The sequence below is a fragment of the Passer domesticus genome, chromosome 18, assembly GCF_036417665.1.
Source record: "Passer domesticus isolate bPasDom1 chromosome 18, bPasDom1.hap1, whole genome shotgun sequence".
NCBI classification, from domain to species: domain Eukaryota; kingdom Metazoa; phylum Chordata; class Aves; order Passeriformes; family Passeridae; genus Passer; species Passer domesticus.
Window position 1 is genome coordinate 2,464,660 of NC_087491.1, and position 21,439 is coordinate 2,486,098.

Here is a 21,439-nt window from a genome sequence, read left to right on the forward strand (position 1 = left end):
TGCTGTGGGGATGCAGCTCCTGCTCCCCTGAGTGAGCGGGCAGAGGGGCACTGGGGTGTGTGGGTGTGGTGGGGTTGGCACTGCTGAGGTGGTGGTTTTGTTCAGCAGAGCCCTCCCACCATCTTGCCATGTGTAATTTGGAGAGGAGCAGAAATAAAGCAAAGGGTCCATTCATCAGCCACCTCTGCTTTAATGATCTCATGGAGGCCATGTATTTTTGGGCTGTTGCCCAAAAACCACTGGTGCACCTGTGACAGTGCTCTCCGTGACGGATCCCAAAATGAGAGCTCCTACCTCCTCACTTCCAACCTCTCTCTGGAAACCCAGGGCCCAAAATCTGCTGAGGGTCCCCAGCAGTCCCAGTTCCCCTGTGGAGCCCCCGTGCTTCTCAGCTAAGCTCAGCTCAGCTCAGCTTGGCTCAGTTCAGCTCAGCTCAGCTCATAGATGCTCTGTGCATCCCTAGAGGCCACAAGAACATCCTGGAACTGGGACACAATGTGTCCAAAATGGGACCCTTCCCAAAACACCTTCCCACAGCAGGTGCAGCAGTAGAAGTCGGTGAGCTCTGCTCTGTCCAGCACCCCGGGGGGGATGGCAGTGACCTGCAGGACCGTGTCCCCTGCCAGCACCGTGGCTGCCCCGCGCTGCTCCGTCCCCTCCGCCTGCTCGCTGTGTGGGGTGCAGCCAGGCTGGGCTGTGTCACAGACTGGCCCCGTGACACTGCAACTCTGGCTCCCCGGGCAGCCTGTGGAGAGAGGAGACAGCAGATAAACACCAGTCACTGGTGTGCTGAGTGGAATCTGTGCTTAACCACGTCAGCAACCTTGTGAGGGGCCTGTCATCGCTGCAGGCATCCAGGCTCTGTCCTGCATCCCAGGGAGGAGCATCTCCCGAGCTCGGGAGAGGGTGGTTGGTCACCAGCATCCAGCAGCTGCCTGCCCTAAGCGTGGCACCCGCGCAGCCACTTGCTCCCCTGCAGCCTCCTGGCACCTCCTGCAGTTCCTTCGCTGTCTTGGGGTCTGTTCCAGGCTGGGTAATGGCTCCAGCACTGCTACCGTTCTGGGGGCGGTGGTTTTGCCTCCAGGTCACAGGTGAGGCCAGGCTGCTCTGGGAGCGGGGTGTGCCCTTATGGGGCAGACAGGCCCAGGGAAACCCTTACTGCTGCTTTAATTAAACCGCCACCGTGATGGGCTGCTAATGGCACCCACGGCTGCAGCGACCAGCCCGCGGACACGGGGACACATCCGCAGTGTGTGACCCCCGGTACCCCGGGCAGGGGCACGGTGACGAGGGGCCCGTCCCCTGCGCTGTCCCCCACAGCCCGGGCGGGGAGGGCAGGCCTCCGGACCCGGGCAGCCGAGGGCCGAGCCGCCTCCATCCCTCCATCCATCAGGGAGCCCGGCAGCCGGGAACGGGCCGCAGTTGTTGCTGCGGGTGTCCCCCCAGGGGGATCTGTCCTGCTCGGGCACCAATTAAGACAACAAAAGGCATTCGGCATCGCTCTAGCGACACTTCTGGAGTGTCCACCCGACCCTTTTCAGAATCATAGGGACCCTGTCAGGAGCCAGCTGGGACCGAGAGGGACACCAGCATTCCCAGCTGGCCCTTCCCTGCATTCCAGAGCCCTCAGGAGGTGGGACATGCTGGGGATTACCACGGCTGGGAGCAGCCCTGAAAAGGCCATTCCATCCTGGCAGAGCTGTCCTGTCCTGGCAGTCACCCTCAGCTGTGCAGCGGGGTCTGGGCCTGCCCATCGCATGGGCAGAAAGAGCCACAGCCCAGGGGAGGTGTGCAAGGATCAGCTCACACCAGCCCCTGGTTCAGGGGGGTTCCCCAGACCCCCCCCAAAACCTTCCACGCCTCCCCAGGACAGATTACCAGCCCGAGCTGGTGGGGCACGGTCACCCCCAGTTCCCAGCACACCATCAGCCATGCTCAGGGTCATGGCTGTCACTGGGGATGTTCTCACAGGGGACTTGCAGGCTAGCCCTTCACCCCCACATTGCCCAGCAGCAGCACCAGTTTGGGGTTTGCTGCCACAGCACAAAGGGAAGCAGCCCCAAGCCCCACCTGAGACACTGGGCAAGAGTTGGGTTCACCAGGGCTGTGCCCTGAACAAGTGCCCCATGGCCTCACTCACAGATGGGCCTTTCCTTCTCCCCCTGTATCTGCTTTGGACACTGACATTTACCCTTAAAGGGAAAACAATGACCTCAATTTCCCATTTTCTCCAATTTCTGGCAAGTGTTGAAACACCCAGGCTGCTCTTGGGAGATTGCTGAGCCACCCAGAGCAGGGATGTGGAGGAGGAGTGCATTTCCCAGGGGTTTCTCCAGGATAAAGCCTGCCAGTGGGTGGCAGATCCCCAAGGCAACAACAGTGGCTCTGTCCTCCCCCTGTTCCCACCTTCCTCTGCCCTGTGCCACTTCTGTGTTTGGTGGCATGGGGTGGCCTCAGCCTGGGCACCCTTTTCTCTCCCATCCTCTCTGCTCTCGAGCACCAGACCCTGAAGGGAGGGACATCGACCTCGGGTGGGACTTTTAGATCCAATGCAATGGAAATTACACTGACAGCATGCAGCACCCCTGACCAACAGCTTTTCCCATAATGGATCCTAAAATTTCCCTGGCCAGAACATGGTATTAGCACACTGACAGGACACTGACATTCTGTGTGCCTGCAGGGATACTGAGTAATTTGCTCTCTCTTCCAACACGCTCCCTCCACTGTCCTGCTGCTGGTGGGCAAAGCCAATGGCAAACCCCTCCTTCCCTGCACAGGGGGATGGGAAACCTCCAGCTCCCCCAAACACTCCAATCCCACCCCCTGGGCTCGTGGGAAAAAGGCAGGCAGGGAGGGAAAGTTCATCCCTTAAAAGCCTGAGGAGAGAAAGGCCGTGATGGTCACCCCGTAGTTTTGCCTTTGCTTGCACCAGCCCCCTCCTAATTGTGGCTCTTCAAAGGGTTGAAAATGCTACATCACTTCAAAGTGACCATTTCTGAATGGGAGCTTGTAAAACCCTTTCTCCCCCTCCCACCAAATTCTTCCCAGGGCTTTTGAAGATGCCTGTGCGCCCCTCACCGACAGGGTGAAAGGGCCACCAGGCGCCAGGCACAGGATGCCAGCTGGGCACGCGGGAAAACTGAGCTGGGAAAGGCTGGATCCCCCCAGAAAAGAGGGGTTTGCAGGGGGAAGGTGCGAGGGGCTCGAGGGAGAGGTTTTTCTTCCCTTTCAGACAGGCAGAGGCCTCCCCAGTGCAGCCACGGTTCTCTTGGGACTGCATCCCAGCTTGCCTGGATGCTGCACAGCCCGGAGTTACACCGGAGATGGAGCAAAAGGCATGTGTAGGGTGCATGGGGCCACGGGGAGCCCAGGGTATCTTTCCAGTGTGCCGGGAGCTTGTCAGATCTGTGGCTTCCAGAGCTCTGAGAGGTTCACACCAAAGGCTGGATTCCCACCGCATCCCCGTGGAGGAGAGAAAGAAAGCAATTCCTTACCGAATTGATTCGAAACACTTCTTGGGAACTAATAATCCCATTATAAAACATCTTGAAAATAAAAACCCCTTTGCCTTTCACTCACCTCTCCTCCTCTTGGCTGGGTCACCCTGGGGATGATAGAGCCTGGGTGAGGGGCTGAGCCCTGCAGCCCCCAGCTCCCCAAAGCTGAGCACCCCCACATGAGTGCTGCATGGCTCCATGGGCAGCAAGGCATCCCCCAGCACTGTCCCCAGCTGGGCAGTGCTCAGCACAAGAGCCGTCTCCTCCTGGCCTCGCACATGCTTCCCACGCACAGCTCCTGCCCACCCCTGCTCACCTGTGGGAATTAATCCCACGGGAACAGCAAATCCTGCTGCTCTTCCTGCCATGATGTCTCACCACCAGCAAATGCTGCCATGTCCGGGGAGAGGGGATGCTGCAGCAGCCCTATTCTGCTTATTTCTGCTTATTTCCTGAGCGAAGCAGGGCCACTCTCAGTGGTGGGATCCCACCTCTGCAGACACTTGTCTCCTCTGCAGCAGCCCTGATTAGTGCTCAAGCCCCTACTGTATGCCCCAGGGTGGGGTGGCCCCATGCTCCATGAGGTGGGTGCAGCAGGAGCTCCCCAGCCTGGACTGGATCTCCTTCTTTCAGCCCCCAGTCACCTGCACCAAGACAGTGGGGCAGACCCCTGCCAGAGGCCCATCCCACACCCTGGGCACTGAACAGGCCCTGGGCAGTCCAAGGGACTAACAGTCCCTTCACCTGGGGGGACATGGCAGCATCTGGGACCCACAGCCACCGGGATCGCTCTGGTAGTCCCACAAGAACCCTGAACTATTGCCACAGGGAGGCTGTGGGGGCAAAGTGACTTGTCCCGAGATAGGGACAAGACAGGAGCTGCAGCTTCATGTGCCTCCCTGCAAGGTCCTGCTCGTGGATGTGGGGCTGAGACCATGGGATGGACGTGGGACAGGACAGGGGCTGCCCACTGTGGGCAAGGGCACACACATTCCCCACACAGAGGGGTTCTTAGTGGGGGTCACATTGAAAGGCCACCGTGATGGTGACACTGGTGACCTGTAGTGCCTCCAACCTATTGTGTCAGCTGCAATGCTGGAATGCTGGGTCAGCACTACTGGGACAGCACCGGGACTTCCACAGCAGGACAGGGGGGCACAGCAGGGCTTGGAAACACAGGACAGAGCAGTCAGAGCAGGATCAGGGCAATCCTCTTTTGAACCTGTGCCCATTCCCCTTTCCCAGCCCAGACAACCATGATTTGGCTGGAAACAACCTGTCCCCAGGGTGGTAGCCAACAACTTCCCAAGGAGCCAGGTACTTCTGCCCAAAATCCTGCCCCATGGGCCCTGTTTCTAGCCCAGGTCCCTCTGTGTCACCCCTGCCCGCACCAAGGCCTTGGGGCAAGGAGCTGGGTGCCTGTCCCAGCTGGCTCAGGCAAGCCCCTGGCAGCTCCTGCTGCCTCTGGAGAGGCTGTGGGTCCAGCAGCCCCGTGCCAGCCCCGAGCCCTGCAGCCACCCCAGCCAGAGCCATCACAACGGAGTGCGGGGCTCAGCCGCAGCCAGGGCTGGGGGGCTGGGGAGAAAGCTCCCAGCTTGGCCGAGGCTTTGCACAAGGCTGAACACAGACCTGGGAGCATTCTTGGAGTACAAAGGTGCATGGGAAACCTCGGCCTCGGTGAGAGATCAGCCTGATAAGAGGAGTTACAAGCCTGAGAAATGTGCTGATTGCAGGGCACTGAAGATGCCTGGTTATCTTTTCCTCCTCGATAAGGCAGATAAGCAAAGGACAAAGGACCCAGGATTGTGCAACCTGGGCTGCAGCAGCCTGGCCGTGATTTTAAGATGTTCCCAGGGTGGAGGAGGGAGGATGAGCTCAAGCAAGAGGCAGCTCCAGCTGCTCTCATCTCCCTGTGCCACTGTGAAGAGAACCCTGCCAGCGCCTGCACCCAGTGCTGGGCAGCAGCACGCAATGGTCCCTGGCTCTGAATGGCCCCCAGCTCCTCCTGGGGCACGCTGGGCACAGTGCCCCTGTCAGCGGGCACAGCAGAGCTCTGCAAACCAGCACACACAACAATATCACCGGGTCCCAGCCCTGCCCTGCTTTTCCATATGAGCAAGTGAATTCCACTGAAGAGTGAAAGCTGGCAGAGCACGACCCAGCTGAGCCTGGGAGGTGTTTCTGGCTGGTCTCACCACTGCAGCCCCCAGTCCTAGCCCTGCCCTGCTTGGGCAAGTGAAGATGCTCCTGTTATTCTGTTGCACCCTGGAGAAGAGAAAGCCTAAATGCATGGGGTGGCTGAAGGGGGCAGGGGATCCCCTGGATCCAGGGATGCAACCCCTTGGGAACTCATCCCCTTCCACGCAGAAGTATTCAGAGCAGCCCAAGACAATGGGAGTGCCTTGGCCCCACAAATGGAGTGTGGTACAAAGCAGTGAGGATCCATGGGTGCAAGAACACTTCCGGGACAGCACAAGGATCTATCTCACACCTTTCCCAAGGCAGCAAAACAAGTGTGATGCTCACAGCAAAGCCAAATACTGTAGATCAGGGAAGCCTCCAGCTGTAGGGCTTTGGGCATGTAGGAGGCTCTTCCTGCTGTCCATAAGAGCTCCCAGCTAAGGGGAGTGGGTCCCACCAGCCCATGCCCTCAGCTGCCCCAGTGTGGTGGCTGTAGAAGAGGGACTGTCCTGCTGCCACCCCAGCCTTCCCCACACTGTGGCTTGCACCTCTTCCTCCTGCCTGCCTTGAGCCATCTCTGCTGGCTTTTCTGCAGGCTTGGGGTGGAGCCGAGGGCTGAGAAGGAAAAGAAACCCCAAGTCACTGCTCAGGCTGGCAGGGGCAAGGTGGGTGCCCCAGCTGCCCGATGCCATCCTGCCACCCAGAGCAGGGACACTCTGGCTGCTCCTCCAGCCACTGCTGGGGCCAGAGGGGACTCACCTGCACCTGTGCCCAGAGCCCCAGCGCCGGCAGCTGGCCAGGGAGGGTGCCCACCCAGCATGGCAGTGGCGGCTGCACCCTGCCCGCTCAGCACCACAGACCCAAAGGCATCAGGATACATTGTTCTCATCTTTTGCAGCACATTTTAGATGTGAGGGGAGATTTTGCAATTAAATTCGCCTCCTCTGTTTGGCAGCTCCCAACCCGATGGAATGTGCTACATCCTCGCCTTTCCCAGAGACCAGATTTCATCTGGCAGAGCACCCACTGAGCTCTGGGGCCCCATGCCAGCTGGTTTTACTGCACTGACTAAGCAAGAGTTCTCCATACCAGCCGAGAGCCTGTGACACAGCCCATTCCCCTGGGTCACTCGGGAGCCACAATCTGTCACCACCTCCAGCAAGGACTTGCCTGTGCCCTGTGGTGACCCCAGAGCCCTGCTCCCCTCTCTGCCCCTGTCTGCTCCAGGCACCTGAGCTGCTCAGAACATCCCACTGGGAAATCACAGGACAAAGCTGTTGGGGCTTGAAACTATTTGCAGCAAAATTTGCAGAGGTATTTGTCAAAACCCTCACGCAGGAAAAAATGTGGCTGTGTCAAGGATTATGTTCCCTAAAACCTGTGAAAGTCCTAGCTCCAAGTAAGAGTGAGCTATTACAGGATGAATAATTGGCCTTTCATCACTTCGAAGCCCTGCTATAAAAATCCAGGAACGAAATGAAGCAGCACTGGCTGCAGCTGGACCCCAAGACTTGGGAGCACCTGGGCCAAGCACAGACTCGTGTTGAGAGGTGGTCCTGAAGGATCTGTCCCCATCACCCCTCTGCCCCAGCACCCACCAGCTCCTCCCTGGAGAGGTGAGGCCCCCGTGGGAAGAGGTTTCCTCCTTGCCTGGAAGCAGGAGCAGGGAAAAGGCATTTTCTTGCCCAGCAGCAGCACCTGGCCATGCACAGGGGAGTGACAGGGACAACATGGCCAGGGCTGGAGTCATGGACAGGTGACAGTCCTGGTGTAGGGCTGTGGGTGCTGAACATACCCATGTCATGTGCTGGGCCATGACAAGGGCAGACCAGATCCTGCCACCAACTTCTTCAGCAAGAAAATGTAAAGGAAATCAGGGAATAGGTGAGATTTTTCTTATTGACCCACTTCTGTGGCCACCCAGCCTGTTCCAATGCCACCACTGTCCCTACCAAGTGTTGACAGAACACTGCCAGCACACCCTTCCTACTTGTCTTCCTGAATGTCTGACCCAAGGTGGGATATTTTGGGGCAACCTAGTCAAGCTCACACTTGCAATCTCTGCTTGCAATGCCTGCAGCTCCTAGCAAAATCCAAACAGAAATGGAACCCCCAGGATGGGGCCAGAGCCCTGGGTCACAGGGGACTCTGTTGGCAAGTCTCCAGCCCTGCTGTGCCCACTGGTCTGGGAATCACAGCTTCTGTCTCATGTCTCCACCAACCCTCTGGAGATGCTGTGGCACCTTTGTGCCTGCCCCTGCCTGCTCTGGGGCAGAGGATGTTCCCTTTGGGGCAGAGGAAGCTCCCTTTGGGGCAGGAGATGATCCCTTTGGGGCAGAGGATGTTCCCCATTGGAGGACGCTTCCCGACAAGGGCATGGGTGACATGGCCACTGCAGGGGTCCCACCTGCTCCTTCCCCATGAGCCCCCCAAGGACATGGGGGACCTAGCAGGAGACTGTACAGCCCGATGGGGACACGGGGTGTTGCAGATGGAGTGCAAAGAGTAGAGCAAGGTGGTCTCTGAAAGAGTCTGTGCGGGGGAGCCACGGTGCTGTGTGAGACCCTCCCAGCTCCATCAACCTCATCCCGAAGGGGGAAGGGGAAACGGCTCACGCTGAACACAAACCACAGCATTTCTATTTCCCATACTCTGAAACTGGCTGAACTGGCCCGTCTGGTTGCTGGGTACACACGCAGAGAGTGCCCTCACCAGAGAAGCCGCTGGGGAGGATGTCCCGGCCTCTGGGGAAGCACAGCACTCCCAGGCTGCCAGCACCATGGGAAAAGCCTCCCCACCACGTTCCTCATCCCCAGAGCCACACGTGCAGCTCCCAGCAAAGCCACAGCCGGCCAGGAGCGCCCAGCAGCCGCCACTTCCCTGTGCTCCCTGCCGTCAGCAGACGGGGAAGTGATGCACCAAAGGGCTGGGGCAGAGCCCGGGCTGGGTTGGAGCAGCAACAGGGGCACATCCCCATTCCGGTGTGCCTGCCACGGGTGTTGTTTGCCACCAAAATGTGTTTCTCTGTGGGGAGAAGTGTGTGTGGGTCAATGCAGCTTGGAGAATGGAGGAGCCTTCTCTCCCCCGAGCCCGCTGGAGCCTGGCTGGGCAGGCGGCGCTGACTCACCTCCCTGCAGCCTGACCTAATTCAAGAGGCACTGGGCAGGTGAGGAAGGCACTGGGCAGGTGAGGAAGGCACTGTGAGCAGCTCCAGCCAGGAGGCATTTCACCACCCAAGCTGAGTTTTTCACGTTCAGGTGATGAAGGCCTCAGGCTGTCACTTGAGCTATTGTTGGCATGTCACCAGTTCCCTGGGCTGGGCAATTCCAAGCAAGACCCTGTGCCTTGCAGGGCAGGACAGGGCAGCCAGGGCAGACATAAACCGGACCTGAAAGAGCTCTGTGGGTCTGCACCCTGTGACAGGTTGATGGCAGGGCACTCTAATCCCCCTCTGAGAAACCCCCAGGCCCAGGGGGATGGTCCTGCTCTGTCCAGGGCAGTGAGTCCCAGGGAAGGGCACAGGAGGGAGGATCACCCACCCACTCACCTGCACTGTGCTCCCCTGACACTTGTCTGCTGCTCTCCACCAGCTGCTTCATACTCTCCCGTGAGACCTTCAGGTACTTGTTGCAATTGCACACCTGAGAGAAGAGAGAGGGGAAGGTCAGTGAGATGGCCGTCGTGCTCCCCTGCCTGCCCAGGACACAAACCCATGCTGGGCATCCCTGGCACAGGCTGGGCACCCCCCATCACATGCACCACAGCAGGGAAACCAGGGCAAGGCCTGTCCCACTGAGCAGGGACAGGCACAGGCACCAGCCACAAGCCCAAGAACCCCCTCCAGAGGTGCTCCCTCTGTGTGTGCTCAGCCACGTGTCCAGCCAGGCTGCCAGCACTGCTGCCCACCCTGGCTCCCCAGCCAGAACACACCAGCAACGAGGCTGCCTTAAAGCATCAAGCAGACAAGCAAAGTCTTGGCTGTGGCTTCAAGATTTGATCTCTCTTTTCTGACAGAGGCTGGGGATGATGGCTGTGCACCCCAAAACACTCTGGGCTCTCATTTGGCTCTGCTTGTCTTGGCTCTGCTGCAGCACTGTCAACACTGAGTTACACTTTCTACCCCACCTTTTGTTTGCCAAAATGTACCCAGACAGGTCTCTGAGTGCCCACATGTGCCAGGTGCTGGACCCCAAAGAGCTCCTTAAATCCCACTGCTGAGGAGCACCCAGGATGCTGCCTGGGGCTAAGCACAGGGTGCAGCTGGCAGCCAAACACACTTGCCCAGAGTGAGCAGCACTAAAGCTCCCTGGGAGCATTGCACCTGGCTCCCTGACACCTTCCTCTCCTCTCCCCTCCCTCCTGGGCTGGGAGCTGCTTGTTGGGATGTGCCACAACACCTTTTGTCAGCTGTTTGTTTTTAGGGGCTGTTTTCTGCACACTGCACCCAAGGCAAGGAGGGAGAGAGGTGAGCAACTTCTAACCAGAACCGGTCAGCTCCCTGCCAGGGGCTTTGCTCCAGAGCCTGTTGAAACCAGAAAGGTTTTTCCAGCTGCCAGCCAGGCCCTGGTGCGGGCTGGCAGGCACTCTGCTGGTTTGGGGCTGGAGCAGAGCTGGGTTCATGGCACGGGGCAGTGATGGCCCTGCTCCCACACAGCTGCCTGCAGGAGGAACGGGGCAGGATGATTTGTTTGGAAATGAGCTTGCCACCGTGTCTTGGCTCTGCCTTGCAGCACGAGGTGATTCCCACTGGCAGCGTCCACAAAACCAGCACACACTCCCCATCTATCCCCATCCCAGCACACATCCCCAACCTTTTGGCCAGAAAGACACCTGGGCTTAGTTCCCTGAGGCCCCACTGCTCCAGCATGGTCAGACAGACAGAGATGGACAAGGGGTGATCTTGGAAGCACCCAAATGACAAGGAAAACACTACATCACTTTTAAAAGGGCATTTTGCAGCAATCCTCTGACTTGCACAGCAGCATCAGGGAACAACCTGTCGAGCAACTGGGGACAGAGCCCTGCACTGCTCCTTGCTCCTGCTGGGGACAAGATGAGAGCATTGATATCACGGGGGGCTGAGCATGACCCCCTGCCCTGAGCAGGGCAAAGCCCTCCTTGGTCTCACCCTCAAACCCAGGGACCCGGGAAATGCGTCTGGGTGAAAGCCCAGGGAAGCAGAATGATGCTGTGATTTGTGGGAACCCAAATTTCTGCAGAGCCTGACCAGACATTGGATGGTCCCTTTGAGGCCTGAGGACATCCCAGCTTGCACAGGCTAGACCTAGAGCCGAGATGCCACCCCCAACAGGCCCCCACACCCTCACAGGGATCTGTGGGATTGCAGCAGGCAGGCAGAAGGGACGGGCAGCTGCTGGGGACATGTGCTGGTCCCACTCCCCATGATGGTGACACTGGGCTGCATGCTGGAGAGGGACGTGGAGCTGGAGGGGTGGGGGATGCTACCTCTTGGGTATGGGGGCAGCACTGGAGAGTCAGAAGTTTCCAGGAAGCTCCCAGACCAGCTGTCCATTGAACTGCCAGCCAGGAGGGCACAGCAGGGTCCAAGGACACCCTCCTCCCCTGTCCTCCCTGGTGGCATGGACATGCAGGGGCTCCTCTGCCCTCTGTCACACACCAAATTCCCCCAGGATGCCCAACCCTGGCAGCTGGGAGCCCACCAGGTTCTTGAGCAGCAGTGCAAGCACGCTGGGCACAGGCTTCTTGTCCCGCTTGGGTGCACAGAGCGATCTTGCACGAATTTCTCTGCTTCCCTAAAATTCATGACTGTTGTGAATTAGGGGCAGTTCACTCCCTGGGCCAGGAATGCCCAGCAGCACAGGGGTATCCTGGCATTCCACACTCTCTGAGGCTGCTGGGTGCTGCCAAGAGGCTCTTTGCCCTATGCCACCCCATAGCCTCTGGGCCTTCACCACTTTCAGCTTCCCAAAAACAGAGTACGAGCTCAGGAGCCAGATAAGCCACTTAAGCAGCAGCGCCAATTAGCTGTAATAAAAAATTGCAATTATTTTTTTTTTAATGCCGTGCCAAAATGAGCCAAAAGAGATGAAGTGAGTGGGGAAGGCTGCCACTTCCACAGGCTGGGCTGCACGGCTGCTTTGCAGGGGCCAGTGGTGGCCTCAGGCTTGATGCTTGGCTCCTGGGGATGTGGAACAGTTTTTTGTGTATAGGGTAGGGAAGTGGGGAGCCTCTCTGCTGGAGAAGGGATGATTATTTCTTCTCAGAAAAGTTTGGTTTCTACACACCCATCATGGCAGGATTAGTTGTGGCCCCAAAAATCTTCATGAGATAAATCAGCAGGAGATGGTGGCACCTTGGAACACTGCCTGTGGTGCAACTGCTGTGAGCAGCAGCCATGACCCGACAGAGAAGGGTTTGGCATCTCTGTGACATCTCGGGGTCCCCCCAGCCCCCGAGCCAGGCTCGGGTGGGGGTGGCAGCTTCTGCCCACGCCCCAGTCCTGCCTGGGGGCTGATGTGCCGGGCGGGCTGACTGCAGGGCCTCTGCTCGCCGTCCTGCCCGGCCTCAGGGGTGAGGAAAGGGCAGAGTCCCGCTTGGGCGGAGGGGCCTGGGGGTGCAGCTCCCACCGCTGTCGCTGCGCAGAGCCGGGTGCCCGGCGCCGCGGGGCAGCGGGGGCAGGGCACAGCGGGCACTCCTCGGAGGAGGAGCAGCCTGCCGTTCTCACGCTGGGGCAGCCCGTGCCAGCACATGCTTAGTCACTGGTAAATCCCAGCCGAGATCTGCTCTGCCCTCTGTGAAATGGATCTTGGCTGCACCCCCGCTGAAGCAATCCCGGCGCTCGGGAGCCATGGCGGGCGCGCTTTCCCACGGCAGCCCGGCCCCGGCCCGTGTGAATCAGCCGGGCCCGCGGCCCCGCTCCGCGCCCGCAGCGCCCCGAGCGCCGTGCCCCTGCCCCGGTGCCCTGCCAGCAGGGCCGATGCTGCGGAATCCAGGCTCCCTGCCTGGCCCGGGGACACGACTGCCACAGCTCCCCTGCGTGCCCCGGCTCTGCTGCCACATCCGTGGCGAGGACGCGGAGCAGGTGCAGCTCAGGGGAAGCCGTGTCCCCGCTGCATCCCCTCACTGTTGTCCCCTCTCCCTGTGCCTGTGTGTGCATCCTGCCAAGGTGCTGCACCTCATGTGGGGCACCGTCACCCCACACCCGTGTGCTTCTCCCCAGGCCAGCATCCAGAGGGGCACTGCAGCCCAGCCAGCTCTCTGCTGTCAGCACCAAGGCGTGACATGGGGATTAGAAGGAGTGATGCCATTGCACTGAGACTGTGGTGTTGTCACTGGTGTGGATCTGTGGTCCCTGAGCCCGGTGAGGTGCTTGTCCTCAGCCCCAGCAGCTTGAGCCCCCCTGCACTGAGGTTCTCCCTGCCTGTGCCACCAAGAAGAACAAAGCAGGTGAAACGTCCTTTTGCAATGCTGGCAGCCCAGCCGGCGCCTTGTTTTTGTTTAGGATGATCCCTGCCTCTCCCAGCCCTCCTGGCTGGGGATTTCAGCAGCAGTGACGCATGAACCTCCCAGGACTCGAGCAACTGGATGCTTGAGCCTGGAGCTCCAGGGCCATCTCAGCATCCCATCCTCTTTCTGCACCTCCACCCATGGAGCTGAGAAGCTGAAAGAAAACTTAAGTTCAGCAGATAACAGGAGCCAAACCTTCAGCGACTCCAAAAGGCGACTCCAAAAGAAGTCAGTGTGAGCTTGGCTAAGGCTGGCAGCATGAGCTCAGGTGGACGTAGGCCTGGAAATACACCTGGAAGATGAACAGTTCAGACAGCACTAGAGTCAGTTTTGCTCCTTCCTTTGATATCTCTAAAAAGTCCATCTCCAAAGTGCTTTGAGTCACCTTGGTGATGCTGACCTCTGCCCAGAGGAGCCACCCTGGAACAGCCTGTGGGCCTTAGGGCTCCTTCCACCTGCTCTGCTGACAAACGTCACAAGCCAACGTCACTGAGGGATCTCCTTGGCAGGGGTTTTACCAGCGAGACACAGCTCTCTGCCTGGAGAGCTCCTGGCTTGGGAAATCCTCAGTGTAAAGGATCCAACCTGCTGTAAAGGAAAACAGTGCTCGGTGTGAACTCTTTGGGGCAATTCAGGGCAGCTCATGTCAGGACAATTCCTTGGGTGTCTTCTGCTCGCTGTATCATAGAACTACTCAACAGCCACCTGCAGTGATATCTCTGTTCCTACTCACCACCTACCCTCTCCTCTTTCTCCCTCTCTCCAAGATGGATATCACCTGGTGAAAGGGCTACTCCTCCAGATGGAGGTTGCAACTCTCTCTTTGGTTGTGAAAGCACAGCCCTTGAGCATCCAGGAGTTTCTTTCAGGGACTTATCAAGAGCTGAAACCTCCCCAGATTGCAGAATGCCCCAGGCTCACACAGGCTGCCCTCTATTACCTCCAAGGCCAGGAATTATGGATCTGCCTCCGCACACCTCCTGCCTACAACCCAAAGCAGAGTGCCCAGGAAGGTGGGACATGGTGGGAAGGGCAGTGAAAGAAAACCAGGTAACAACCCAGCAGAAGTGAAGCAGAGGTCAGGAGCTGACCATGCCCATCTGCCCACGTGTCTGTTTTCTCACATCTTTCCCAAGTGACTTCAGCTGCCCTTGCTGCACCCACAGCTTTGACCTTCAGACACTCTCCTCTTCCTCCAGCAATGCGCTGCCCTGTGGCACCTTCGAGGTCCTTGCAGAAAGAGCAGGAACTCAGCAATTCAGCCTGCTGGAGATCTCCACACCCTGTGGGTTCAAAGGCCACCTCTGGGTGCAGTGCTGGGGACAGCCATCTCTCCAAGGGGATTTTCAGAGAGCAGCTGGCTGGACTGTCTCTTCCTCTTTATCCCAAGAGCTTTCTTCATTGATCTGATCACCAGTGCCTGGGAATCATAAAAGTGCACGTTGCTGCTCCTGCTCTGTTGCAATGGTCCAGTTCCTGTCCTTGGGTACCAGCAAACTCCCCAGCAGCAGAGGAGATGCTGGGTGTGTCAGCCTGGTACTTCCAGAGAGCAAAGGCTCTCCGTGCACACAACAGGCCTGAGTGCCCACAGCACCCAGGCAGCCCTTCCTGCCAGGGCTGGGAGTTGGGCTGTGATGCTCCCACAGGGAAATGCAGCCTGGGCATCCTCCGCCAAACCTGCCTGCACATCCAGCAGCGGGGATTTCATGGCCATGCTGCCAGTGGAAACACAGGGCTGCCAGTGGGATCCTGGCACCAGGGGCCGTTTGGTTCACAAAGAGGGAAGGGCTCTGTTTATTGAATCATTAACATCACTTCCCTCACTGCCAGCCAGGTACTCCAAGAGGTCTCTTAGGCAAGTGCTGACCTAGCCCAACCCTGCTAAGCTGGTAAGATGACATGGATCCCATGCCAGCCTGGTACTGCGTTCCCACTGCTTTCTCTGCTCCCGTTTTGCTATTAGTCATCCATTTCTGGAAGGTTTCTCATGCATAATAAAGTGTTTCAACACTTGCATAAGCCAATTCTTCTCATCAGGAGTGACCTGCTGCATTTCCCAACACTTTCCCTAGGCAGTTCTTCCAACTGCCACAAAATATGGAGTTAAAACATGAAGTTTTCTATCCCCCTCGAGGCAAAAGGTGTGGGAAATCAAACAGATAAGAATGCCTTTAATTAGTATCATTTGCATAAGCTCTGGGAAAGGCTCACCTGACAGCTCCAAGGGCCTTGCTTGTCTGGGAGCATCAGCCATGGCTAAAACGGGCAGATTAGCAGAGTTCCTCTGACTGGGGAGATAGTGAGAGTCAGAGTGATAGAGCCCTGGAGGCTCCATGGGTACCCCAGCTCCTACTGGCTCCTCCTTGGGGCACCCCAGCTCCCACCACCTCCTTGTCTGTGCAGTCCAGATGCTGCTGGCTCCCTTTCAGGTCCCCCCAGCTCCCACTGGATTCTTGTCAGGGCACCCTCTTCTCCATTTCCACGTCCCAGTTTGCAGCTGCTCTGAGCAAAGAGGTGACTCGTGGGCTGGGGTGAAGGGCAGGGATGGGAAGAGAGGAGAGGAAGCACAGGCGCACCCCTGGGTAAGGGGGGAGGCTGTGGGGTGGGCTCGGCATGCAGCAGGGATGGGAGCAGGCTGTGTGCTCTGCTCCTCTCCCCTTTGCTCACTCACGCTCCCTGGAGCGCAGGCGCTGCCGGTGCCCAACCACAAACCCCATCCCCTGCCGTCACTGCCGGGGTGACAACCAAAGCCCTTTTCAGTACCTCAAGGCCTTTGCAGTGATGAGAATCTCACCCCACACTACACCTAAACCCACATGCAAAGCTGATTTCCCAGAGGAAAAAAAATTATGCTTGACCTGCCTCCTGCTGCACACATCCCCCCTCAGATCCCTCCAGCTGCCTCTCAGCTGCCTCAAGTCTCACTTGCTCATCTTCCCTTTCAGCTGGTCTGGGTGCCCTAAAAAGCTGAAGCTGCCACAGCACCCTTGACCCAGCCTTCGCTGTAGCCGTGAGCCCTGTTTATTCAGCATCCAGCACATGGGTGCTGCTGTGGGCCAGGCTCATGGCAAGTTTAATAACAAAGCAAACCAGTAATAACTGCCTCCTAATGAGGTTACGCAGCATCCCTGAAGACTTGGCTTTAGGGTGAGCTCTGTGCCAGGAGCTGCTGGGGCTGAGGTGTGAGCTGTCCCTTCCCACCCCCTGACTGCGGTGCCTCAGCTCCTCCAGCTCTACATCAGCACCTCCCTGCCTTGTAAATGTGCTTTATATCCAACCCTGGGGTGAAGGTTAGCCCCTCCTGTGTCATGCAGTTCCAGGACACCACCTCCTGCTCCAGTCTGCTCCAGAGCCTGTGCCACAGCAGGAGAAGGGTTAATTTACCCAGCTCCCTGCAATGCAGCTCATTGCTGCTCCTCTGTATCAAGCTACTGAGTTTTATCCAGCTGGAGGTGAGAGCTCTGCTCTTGGTCAGAGGATTCCAGAGGCTGATGAACCTCAGGGCTGGGAAAAAAACCCAAATCAAGTTCTGGAATTTCTCAGCACTGGAAACAGAGCGAGGGTCTACATCCTGCCAGCTCATATTCCAAAACTAAACTGCAGGTGGAAATCTGGCTACCAAGCAACCCCAGACCTTCAGAAGCAACATGTTTTGGCACCAGAAATGGAAGAGGTCATTCAGATACATTTTCTGCCCTTGAGAGTCAGAGCCCTGGAAACTGCAAAGGGACAAAGCTTTTCTCTGTCTAGAGGATCCCCATGCTCAGGTCACTGACAGTCAGGCACCAGCACTGCTCATCCTCCCCCGAGAGCTCACTGGCTGTGCTGTGAGCTGGGTTCCTGCCTGAGCTGGGCCCCAGGAATCCCCAGGACAGCCCATGAAGCCTCTTCCCTGCTGCACCTTCCCCTGAACATGCAACCAAGCTGGGGGCTGTGTCCTCTGCTCCTGGGGCTGGACAAGCTTTAGGAAATTATCTTTATTGTGTATTAAGCAACAGCCACTCTTATTCCAGCTCCTTCTGGCTTCCCCAGGCACCTGTCTTCCCTCTGACTGAGGTCCTGGGGCCAGCTGTGTAATGTACATCAGGGGCTTGTTCCCCTGCCCGGTGCTGAGCCCTCGGAGCTGTGTCTGGCTGGAAGCTGTATCCTCAGCTCTCTGCTTTTCCCCAGAGCAGTTTTCAGCCCTGTGCAAATGCTCAGGGCCACCCTGGGCCAGATGGCTGCCCAGTTCTGCTCCTCCATGGCCATCTGGTCCCCGAGCATAGTGCTGCCCTCTTCTCTGCCTTCCCTAGGGAGGCGTGGGGCTGCCCTGGGCTGGTTCCCCAGGCCAGCACTGCAGCTGAGTGGGGTGAGGATGTGCGGGCAGAGGCAGAACCAGGGAAGTTGGGCTCATGTTTCAGCTTCTATTTTTATCTGGGAACCCAAGTCTGCTATGCAGAGGCCCTCAGGGGACACACTGCCTTCCCCAGCTGGAACCAGATACCATCAGAGCACTATCTGCCCTTCCCTATCACCTGCCAGACCTCTGGGTAGAGGACAGCATCACCCGAGGCACTGGGACATCCTCCTGGCCCCTGCTGTTCTGTGGCAGGAGGGAAGGAGCTGGGGAGCAGCTCTGCAGGCCAGGTCCCCATGCCTCCATCTGCTCTGAGGTCAGGAACACTTCATCACAGGTGGAGATGCAGAACAGCCCTGCCACACTGTCACCAGGCCACCACCCAGGTCAGCAGCCAAGTGCTGCTGTCCCTTCTCAAGCTGGACTTCAATTCTGTGCCAGGGGAGAGGGATGCTCAGGGCCTGGGGTCAGGCCTGCAGCCCCCAGCCCACCAGGTGCTCTGCAGAGCCCGTGCTGATGCTGTGGGGCTGCTCCATCCCCATCCCTTTCCATTTGTTAAAGCAGATAAACCTGATTTAGTGGCCAGAGCTTCAGGAAAATGGGAACTCGAGCCACTCCAATCTGAGCAGCTCGTGTGTAGTTGCAGGTTGGCCAGGGCAGAGGCTGCACTCACTGATGGAGAGCTGGCTCCTGGTGTGGGAGCCCCTGGTCCTGGGCAATGCCAGTGAGCAAGGGGGCACAGCTGGGAGGAGGTGAGCCCCATCCCGGTGGGCAGCGCCTGCTACTTTAACTGGGGGGAGAGTAGGAGCAGCCGCAGAAAACGGGAATATTAAACAACAACAACAAAACAAAACAAACAAACAAACAAACAAACCCCAAAAAACAAACCAAATTAAAAAAAAAAAACACACAAAAAATAAAAAACAACAACAACAAAAAACCAAGGAAAAAAAAAAAAACCCAAAAAAAAACCTAGCGTGAGAAAGGAAATCTGAGCGAGGCCTGGAGCAATCTACCCAATCCAGCGGAAACAATGGCCCAGGAAGAAAAACCAGTTCCTACACATAAGGTGGAATAGGCTGGGAACGCTGGAGGAGGGGCGGGAGGCTCCCAGCACAAACAAGCTGGGCATTATGCGGCTGCGCTGCGCGGGGCACGGTGCCCCTTCCCAGCGTGGGGCACCCTGGTCCTGGTGTGCTGCTCATCCTGGTGGGCTGGGCTGGGCTGGCACCACCCCAGGGATGGACAGTGCGGAGCAGCAGCTCGGGCTGCCGGGGTGCAGCACCCAGGCTGGGCTGGGCTGCATTTAGTGCCCAAACTGGGCTCAGCTCCCCGGTTTAACTCAGCTGGGCTCAACGTCCAGGCTGAGATCAGCCACTGGTCTGAGATTAGACCTGAAAATGGGATCAGAAACGTTTTGCCCGAGATTAACCAACATTTTGAAATTAGCCCCCAGGCTGGGCTCACTTCCAGGCAGGGTTTACTCCAGGATGGGCTCATCTCCAAACTAAGCTCACCCCCGGGCTGGGCTGATCCTCCAACTGAGCTCAGCCTCAGGATGGGATGATCCCCACGGTAAGCTCATCCCCAACAGGGCTCAGCCCCAGGCTGAGCTTATCCCCAGACAGGGCTCAGCCCCAGGCTGAGCTCAGCCCAAAGGGCTGCAGAACGCAGGGAGTTGCTGGTTGGGCTCCCCCAGGCTGGGGGGACGTGGGTCCTGGACACTTCGGGGAAGGGCTGCACTGCTGCCAGCTGGCCCACCTCCTCACCTCCCCAGATCCCACTGTGGGAAGCACACCCCGCCAGGCAAGCCCTGGGCTGTGGGACGGGAAAAGCCCAGCTGCACAAATCAGCTCCAGCACGGTCCAGAGGCTGCTCCCTGCCCTGGCCATGGGCACCGACCCAGACCCTTGGCTGTGGTGCTGGGATGTGCCAGGGGGTTGTGCTTCCCACAGGTGGGAGAGCTGCATAGTTCCATTCTGAAGCAGAATCTTAAACTCCTAAAACCAAAACCACCATCACGATCCTCACCACGAGCAGTGTGGCTGTGCCACTGGCACTGGAGGAGGTGTTTGGCCCCCGGGTCAGCCTTCACTGCTGAGGCTGAGGACACATGGGTGTCCCCAGAACATGGGCCACTGATTTATCCTGGCCTGGCACCAATTGTCACTTTGGGGATGGTCCCGGTGACTGTGGGCCTACTCCAAAAACTGTCACCACCTGGGCACAAAGAGTGTAGGGATGGAGCCAAAGAGAAAAGGCAGATCCCACCTGACAGGGTCCAAAAGGGCTGCAGTACCCTATGCTTGGCCAAGGAGGACTGGGAACTAGCTGGGGCTCGGGAGGTGTCATGGAGTGTGCCACACTGATGGGGACATCCCTGAGCCGAGGGCTCCTGGGACCCTGGGGTCCTGGGCAGTGGGCAGCAGGTTGCTCCCAGGCAGCCCATGGGCAGTGAGGAGGAGGAGGCCTGTGCTGTGCTGAGTTTCTTTGCCCAGTGTCTCACTGCAGGTGTGCCAGCATCCTTCTCTCTAGACAGCCCCTGTGGGGTAGGACTTGTGCTGGTCACCTCTGGGATTTCACACCTCTGGGTGTGGCTGTAGGACATGCCATGGGGGAAGGTCCATGGACTGCCCAGCATTTATTGAGAAACCTTTGGTAGGGCAAGGGTGGACAAGGGGTGGGTTTGGTCAGTACCAGGCTGCTGCCAAGCACTTTTGGAAGGCTGGCCCTGTCTGAGGCAAGGACTCAATGTACCCTGAGGGTGCAGCTCTTCCCACAGTGAGCAGAGCATGACACTGCACAGCTGGGATCAGGCAGCATTCCCAGCACAGAGGGGCTCACAGGGACCACCACCCTCTTTGAGATCAACCATCTGCATCTCATCCAGAGGAAAAACACAAGCTCTTCACAGACAGCTTCTCCAAAAGGCTCGCCAAAGCAGTCTCAGAGAGAAGCCACACTGACTGCTAGCTGGGACCAGAGGAAAACCGTGGGAGCAGGGAAAGACCTGCTGCTGCCAGAATAAGAAACCCCAGGAAACCTTGGGCACTTATTCCCCATGTTCCCAGCCTGACACCTCCCAGATGTGTTAACATGACCCAACGTGTTGGTGACACGTGGGGTCACCATGGTGTGATGGGGGGCCCAACCTGTCCACAGCTCCTCACCACAGCAGCAGGGGGTGCAGGGAGAGATCTACAGCATCACAGGCTTGTGTCACACACACAAAAAGGTAAAAAATGTGGCATTTTTTTTTGCTCTTGCTGGGCCCAAGGGAGTTGCTGTCTATTGTTTCAGTGGGCAAGTGGAGGAGGCAAAGCTGGGGCAGATGACAGGAGTGATCTGACCCTGCCACGCCTGGGTTTGCCCTTTCCCTGACGGGCAGGACGTGGGCAGGTGAGTGGTGGCAGAACTGTAATTTCACCCTGCAGAAAAAAATACCTTCGAGTGAAAAATGCTGATGGGCAATTTGTGGGGGTGAAGTTGGAGCAGAAAGGTGTATGCTTCATTCCTCACATTCCTCTCCAGCTTCCTTGGGATAGTGGCTGTGCTCCCCAGGGCCCTCCCAGTGCCCAGGGGGTGATGGAGAGGGCTGAGGATCCTGTCCTGCCACCTTGCTGCCTCCACCAGCTGGGCAAGGCTGAGCATCTTCCCTCCTTTCCCATTGTGGGGGCAGAGGAATAGGACTGAGGTCTGAGTCCTGCTGGGGTCTGTGAAATGAAATCTGTGATCAGTGTGGGCTGCACCTTCAGGAACACCTGGGTGAGGGACCCTCCCAGGCACCGCCGTGTGCCCAGGTCCCATCCTGCCGAATCCCGCGTCCTGCCACAGGCACTGCCTGCCCGAGGCCACACCAGAGCAGGGCATCTCGGGCTCATCCCAGCGTCGAGCACAGAGGGATGTCCTCTCCTGCAGAACCTCCCCGTGCCCC

General features: G+C 58.1%; 1 protein-coding gene across 20 annotated transcripts in view; it reads right to left on the bottom strand.

Annotated features, from left to right (window-relative positions):
* Positions 1-168: 168 nt before the first annotated feature.
* Positions 169-21,439, bottom strand: part of EXD3 (exonuclease 3'-5' domain containing 3) — a 254,263-nt gene continuing 232,992 nt past the window's right edge. For 19 of the 20 annotated variants that reach the window (XM_064393456.1, XM_064393451.1, XM_064393461.1 and 16 more), the window contains 2 exons: positions 9,229-9,322; positions 169-745 (listed from right to left, as the gene is read on the bottom strand). In XM_064393456.1, coding sequence (XP_064249526.1) covers positions 429-745; positions 9,229-9,322 — 411 coding nt within the window. In that variant the 3' untranslated portion in view covers positions 169-428. Of the gene's footprint in view, positions 746-9,228; positions 9,323-21,439 lie in introns of those variants that run through there. The other variant, XR_010348975.1, reaches the window with a different exon arrangement.